Source organism: Rhinichthys klamathensis, unplaced genomic scaffold, assembly GCF_029890125.1.
Source record: "Rhinichthys klamathensis goyatoka isolate OS25496 unplaced genomic scaffold, OSU_Roscu_1.1 h1tg000274l_1, whole genome shotgun sequence".
In the NCBI taxonomy this organism is placed as follows: domain Eukaryota; kingdom Metazoa; phylum Chordata; class Actinopteri; order Cypriniformes; family Leuciscidae; genus Rhinichthys; species Rhinichthys klamathensis.
This window is the reverse complement of record NW_026606793.1, coordinates 641,223-648,702: the sequence shown is the minus strand read 5'-3', so window position 1 is coordinate 648,702 and position 7,480 is coordinate 641,223. Positions and strand designations below refer to the sequence as shown.

The following is a 7,480-nucleotide window of genomic DNA, read 5'->3' as shown; positions in this document are numbered from 1 at the left end:
TGCATGTATATTTAAGAAAAAAAAAATATTTTTATATAAAATATTTATATTTATATATAATATAAATTATATATAAATCTATATACAGTATATACATGAAAATATTTCTTAAATATATACCGGTACAAGCATGTGTGTGTATTTATATATATATAAAATAATTATACACAGTGCACCCACATATATTATGTAAAAAAAAAAATATTTTGGATGTGATTAATCACGATTAATCATTTGACAGCCCTAATATATATATATTTTTACAAGATGGGAAAAGTTTTATTAATTCTTGTTTACTTGTGTTCATTTAATTTATTTTTATATTAGAGCATTTAAAGTGCTTCTTAATAATATGATATTATATTTTAAGTTAATTTATTTATTTTTGTAAACCATTAGCCCTCTGTGTCTAAATAAAGTAATAAAAGTCCCAGAGTAAAAAAATGTGTAAAACTAGCCTGTGTGCGACTTGGTATGACTTGATGACTAAGTTGCGACTTGACTTGACTTGACTTGACAAAGAGGATGACTTGACTTGACTTGACTTGACCCTTACAACAGAATGACTTGACTTGACTTTGACTTGCAATGTTAAGACTTGGACTTGACTTGAGACTTGCATTTAGTGACTTACTCCCACCTCTGCAAATTAACAAAAAATTTGTTAATAATAATAAGTCATGACCAGGAAAAAAAATCAAATTTTATTTTAAAAAAGTAAGAATGATTACAATTGCAAAATTGCTTCAAAAGTTTTAAATCTTATGAACATAAAGACATTAAATTCCTTTTCGTTATAGAAATTACTGAGAAAAAAAACTATATATAGGCCTATAATGAATAAGAATAGGATACCAATAATAAATGAATGATTTACATGTAACTCCACATAAATCAAAGTGTGTGGAGCAGCTAAACTAAGCTAGACAATGTAATAATATTCAGGTCATATATGGATTGATTTTTTCACATTGATGTTAACCTTCCATAATCCAGCATTTTCTTCAGATTTTTCAGATATAAATATATAATTTCATCTGTGTGTGTGTGTGTGTGCATGTGTGTATGTGTATATTCCAAGACTGTAACCTTGTATTGAAACTTGAATTTGTTTTGAAAGGATTAAAATGTATTTAAGGGAATAAAGAACAAGCACAAATTATGATCAAATGTTCTAATTATAGTTCAGTATCTAATCAATGTAAACTATTTGCAAATAATATTTTATTTTAATGCACACATTCACTCATATTTGTTTGTATAATATGTCAAAAACACAAAACGTTTCTTGTCTCGTCACAGTCAGAATTGCATGAATCATGTAAATTACATATTTGGTTGAAAAGAAAATCTGAGTACTTTGCATTACTGGACATTACTGTTGGTCGTTTACCATTTCTATCATAAAACAGTTGTCAAATGTAAAATGTTTACTATACTTATGTCTTACAACGCACTCTTCGACTGTTAAAACTAAAGCATCGGCTGGAATTCATGCTCGTCTTCTGTGAGCAGTAAAGCATGGCTACTTTAATTTGATCATTTTGACATTGACGAGTGCTGTTAGACTGCTGAAGCAGACCAGCCTAAAAATATAAAAAAAATGGTCATCCTAATAACACACAAAGTGGTGTGTAATGGAGTATAACTTATTGCTCTGGGCCCTTTACCAACTGAAGGATGGACCAGGGGTGGAGGATTTTTGTTGCAATGCGATTTCACGACTCTTAGACCAGTTGGACACACATTAGTTAAAAAGTCTATGAAATGCTTTACCAACAGTCCCACCAACAGCTGAACCAATAACTCCACCAACAGCTACACCTGTAGGCCCAGCAATGGCTCCAACAGCTGAACCAATAACACCACCAATGACTGCTCCAAAACCAGTTAATTTGCCACTTGCAAAAGCTGATAAACGGAACCTAGAATTATACTTTCTATCAAACTGTTCAAATCCAAGGTCACTTTGTGCTTTGTGTAATGTTATGGCTTTCTCCTTTGCAATTACCTCAATCTCATGTATTTTTATCCATTCTTCCTCACTCTGTCTCACTGCTTTACGTCTTTCAATTTCAGCATACTCTGTTTCTATATTCTGCATTTGGCTTCTTATTCTTTCAATTTCCACTTGTTGTTGTAACTGTTCTTCATCTCTCCGTCTCCACTCTCTCTGTCTCCTCTCTTCCTCTCTTCGTTTCTCCTCTTCCTCTTTCCATCTCCACACTTCCTCTCTCTGTCTCCTCTCTTTTTCCTCTCTCTGTCTCTTCTCTTCCTCTCTTCGTCTCCACTCTTCTTCTCTCTGTCTCCTCTCTTCCTCTCTTTGTTTCTCCTCTTCCTCTCTTCGTCCCCACACTTCCTCTCTCAGTCTCCTCTCTTTTTCCTCTCTCTGTCTCATCTCTTCCTCTCTTCGTCCCCACTCTTCCTCTCTCTGTCTCCTCTCTTTTTCCTCTCTCTGTCTCATCTCTTCCTCTCTTCTTCTCCACTCTTCTTCTTTCTGTCTCCTCTCTTCCTCTCTTCGTCTCCACTCTTCTTCTCTCTGTCTCCTCTCTTCCTCTCTTCGTTTCTCCTCTTCCTCTTTCCATCTCCACACTTCCTCTCTCTGTCTCCTCTCTGTCTCCTCTCTCTGCCTCATCTCTTCCTCTCTTCGTCTCCACTCTTCTTCTCTCTGTCTCCTCTTTTCCTCTCTTCGTCTCCCCTCTTCCTCTCTCCGTCTCCTCTCTTCCTCTCGTCTGAGTCTCTCGGCATCTTCATACATCTGATTACTGTAGTGTCCTCCTCCATTCTGCTCTATCATTGTGTCAATCTTCTTCAGTAGATCATTCACCTGATCTCTGTTATTCACATCTCTATTGTTGAAGACGTGAAATCTGCCTCCACACTGATCAACTAGATCTCTTAATCTACAGTTCTCCTGAATGAGTTCCTCTACAGACTTTCCTTCTAGCAGATCTCCATGAGTGAAGAGAATGATGGAGTACTTTAACACTTCTTCACCAAACCTCATCTCAATCTGCTGAGGAATCTGCTGTTCCTGCTCTGTGAATCTGTCAATAACTCTGAGAACAATGATAAAAGCGTGCGGTCCAGGACTGGATATATAAACACTTCTCGCTATCTCTGTTATTAACTCATCAGGGCTCAGGTCTGTGTCAAAGAATCCAGGAGTATCAACTACAGACACAGATCTGCCTGAAACAGTGGCGTGAGCAACTGAACATTTACTGGTTGCTGAACTCGAACTCTGCTCAGATCTGAACTCTTTCTTTCCAAGTATTGTGTTTCCAGCTGCACTCTTCCCAGCACCAGTTTTACCCAGAAGAACAATCCGTCTGGACAAATGGCTTGTGAAATCATAACCAAGAGTTAATGTTGTGACCGTTGTGATCCGTCTGGGCAGCCTCCCTCCTTCTGATTAAAGACAAAACAGACATTAGTTATTTAGATGGAGTTCACTTACAGGACAAGAGACCTACATTTTCCTGTGCATTTATGCCTCAATGTTAGCCTTACTGAAACATCATCATCATCATCATGTTTTCTCTTTGTTCATCTGGCTGTCACAACTCAGTTACAGCAGCCAAACAAAATCTAAAGTTAAACCGTTAAGGGTCAAGAGCCTCCATAATGATAAAGATCTCCATAATGGTGACTTAAAATGTGTGATTTTCCTCCTTCAGTGATTCTGCTTGTTAAAGGGATACTCCACTTTTTTTGGAAATAGGCTCATTTTACAACTCCCCCAGAGTTTTACCGTTTTTGAATCCATTCAGCCGATCTCCGGTTCTGGCGAGCCTATTGGAATGGAGCCTATTTTCAGGCGCTGCGTCATATCATTACGCCTACTGCTCTCATGGTACAGCAGTAAAGTTTCTTGATTATTACGCAGGAATGAGAGTATAGTTCCTAGCCATATCAGCCTAGAAAATCACAACTTTACATTTTCATTCTGTTGTAGTGCACAATGTAACTACAGAAGTCAAGTTTTAAATAGGAAAAATATCGAAACTCTTTGTTCATTTTTTTTGAGAAATCCTAATGGTCTTGTCTACTTCAATGATGTATGCTAAGCTATGCTAAAAGTGGTACCGCCAGAACCGGAGATCGGCTGAATGGATTCAAAAATGGTAAAACTCTGGGGGAGTTGTAAAATGAGCCTATTTCCAAAAAAAGTGGAGTATCACTTTAACATCAGGGGCCCTATCTTGCACCCAGCACAATTGACTTTGTACACCGACGCATGAATCATTCGTATTTTGCACCCGCGTAAAGCAGACTTTTCCCTGCACAGACGCACGCTGGCAAACTAGGGACTGAACTTGCGCTCCCTGGGCGGTTCAGCGCAAAAAAGGAGGCGTGTTTCGGCGCAAACATTCCCTGGTGCAATTTTGCAGTTCCAGAAAACAATTGCGCCACTGACCAGAAAAAACCTAGTCTAAAGTCAGTGGCGCGTTGCGCGTACATTCAGATGCTATAAGCGCGCGTGCTTGGCCATAATACAGAGTGTGAACAACGCGCATACACTGTAGAGGATTCTCTCATCTATACAGATGCATTTTCCTTTTTGCAAATGATACATTATTATAAGGAAAAAGATTAAAATACGAGCGAAATCATTGTTGTGTCCATGACGATGGGGAAAAATAGGCATAAAGCTTACACATTTACCCAAATTATTATATGCATGTTTAACCGAAGCTAATTTGGGTGGGTTCGTCCCATCCCCAATGTCACTTCTCTTTCTTTTACGGCCCTGACGAGAACATCGATCTCCTCGCTGTGAACCGATTCTGAAGCGCGCCTGGTAAATGCGCAGTTATAATAGTATTGCGCCATGGATCAAGCGCACCTCGTTCATCATGCTCTTAAAGGGAATGTGATATGACGCTCTGATTGGTTTATTTCACGTTACGCCCAAACCACACCTATGAATAATGAAGCTACTTCAGACCAACCCCTTTTAGATTTGCGTCGAGCGCAAGAGTAATTTATCCCGCCGGTTAAATAGCAACAGCGCCCGGGATCCGCCCACAAAGTTACTTGCGCTTTGCGCTTGACACTTGCGTTTCAGATTGTTAAAATAGGGCCCCAGGTGTCTTCAATAATGGCCAATCATCACTCAATTATTCACTTCATTATCTCATTAACCTTAACACTCTTGAGTCTGGATCAAATAAACTCCCAGGAAAGTTCATTTAACACTGGAGTTTTTGCTGTGGGTGGAATAAAAATATGGCAGGACTTTTACTTTCTGACCCCTGGACTTTCCACCTCTGCGACTCATATAAACACTGAGCAGTGTTCACACTGGGGATTTTGCTGTGCTTTGATACAATATTTTAAAAATCAGCTGAATGTTATCTAAAAATTATATTAGAATGTCTTCCATTTTGATAAACAATCTATAGCCGTGTTTCCTTTACCCTTCAAATTGTGCAAATTGCGAATTGAAAATACGCCCAATGGAAACACATCAATTTCACAAAAACAACTATATATTGCAAAAAAGTTTTCACACTCGTATAAGGTGGTGTTTAAAGCAATTTCAAAAAGGAATATTTCGCAAAACTGCAATGGAATCAGTTTTTGTGCATTTACAGTCACATGACGTAGATCACGCTGTATGTTTGGACAGAATACGAGACAGAGTCCTTAATTAAACTCATAAAAGATCAAATAATTACAGGAATACTGGATTCTAAACCACAAAGAAATGCCACAATTTATCAAGAGCTTGAAGCAGAAATGAGGGAGAAACACAGAAACAGCTCATATGAGCCACTCCCAGTATAAGAGTCTTTCCTTGCCAGTAAAGCTTGGCTACACGCCTATGTCTCCTTCCATTAATAATACTAGTGACTAGTGCGGTGGCTGGGATAATAATAAACCTACCAGCATATTTTGCCATGATTTTTGGAATGACATTATCATCGGTTAATAGTAACGGTGTCATTGCGCAATAGTTTTTAGCGTCATTTAGAAAATATCGCAAACCTTTTGCGCAAATATGTAATGGAAACGCACGCGGCTTGTGTTGTATTGATTTTGAGCTAGGGTTTGTTTGTACAGCGAATTTGATCATTTGCGTTGATTGTAACTCAATGTTGATATCTCTCAAAAATAATTTTCCCTGATATAAAGTAGTATCATGAAAGCACAATTTTAATCAAGGACCAGAACTATCAAAACTGCTTTTATAATAAAAAAAATAATAATAAATATTTGAATATATGATTTTTAAGAAGACCCACCATTTACCCCAAATGAAGTCTGGATAATTTTTGCAAGTAGTAATCTAGTTTGTTTGCTTGGTCCTCTTATCTTGTTGTTCAACACATGATATCTCTGATTGTACTTCTCAAGTGTCTTCAATGCATTATTTCTTTCAAGAAATTCCTTTATTGTCGTGTTTCTTTCCTCCAGTTCGTCTCCTCTGGTGAAGAGAATCCAGGTGTTATTCAAGCGGTTTTGTCCCAAAAACCTCTCAATCTTCTCCACAGTTCTTCTCTCTTCTTCAGTGAATCTGTCAGCTTTGATGACCAGCAGAAACACACAGCGACCTGATTCACATCTCTGGAAAATGCTCTGATTCTGGGTAAAAGTCCCAAATGATCCTGGTGTGTCATAAACAGTGACTGGAAAACCAAAGACGGACCCAGATTCAACCGCAACATGTTGTGTGACTGAAAAGGAGCTTTCATTTGACTCAAAAACTTGTCGTCCCAGTATTGTGTTTCCTGACGCACTCTTCCCAGCTCGTCCTGTCCCCAATAAAATCAAGTTTAAATGTTGTTCCATTATCGATGTGTGACCTAAAATTAAACAGTGAGAGACAGGACAATTGTTTTATAAGATTTGTTTTCTCTCTAATCTCTTATCTTCTCTTTTTCATTGGACACCTTTACATTTTCATATTTTCCTTTACAGTTCTAATCACAATTTGCAGCACACAGTTTAAATTATGGTTTTACATTCTAGCAGCACCTTGAAATAAATGTTAGTTTTTGTCAAAGTTAAAGAAGCATCACTTATACACTACCGTTCACAAGTTTGGGGTCAGTACGTTTTTTTTTTTTAAAGAAGTTAAAGAAATTAATACTTTTATTCATCAAGGACATTAAATTGATTAAAAGTGACAGTAAAGACATTTATAATGGTACAAAAGATTATATTTCAAATAAATGTTGTTCTTTTGAACTTTCTATTCATCAAAGAATCCTGAAAAATAAAACATATGACAGTTTCCACAGAAATCTGAACTGTTTTAAACACTGATAATAATCATAAATATTTCTTGATCATCAATGATCATATTATAATGATTACTGAAGAATCATGTGACACTGAAGACTGGAGTGATGCTGAAAATTCAGCTTTGATCACAGGAATAAATTACACTTTACGATATATTCACACAGAAAACAGCTGATTTACACTGGAAAAAATATTTCACAATTTTTACTGTATTTTTACTCAAATA

General features: G+C 37.1%; 1 protein-coding gene across 1 annotated transcript; it reads right to left on the bottom strand.

Moving 5' to 3' along the window:
- Positions 1-1,747: 1,747 nt before the first annotated feature.
- On the bottom strand, positions 1,748-6,798 carry LOC130102541 (GTPase IMAP family member 8-like). Its single transcript, XM_056268493.1, has 3 exons — positions 6,252-6,798; positions 2,631-3,411; positions 1,748-2,309 (listed from the first exon to the last, which is right to left on the bottom strand). Exons 1-3 carry the CDS (start codon positions 6,796-6,798, stop codon positions 1,748-1,750), a joined length of 1,890 nt encoding a protein of 629 aa, XP_056124468.1.
- Between the last annotated feature and the right edge of the window lie 682 nt (positions 6,799-7,480).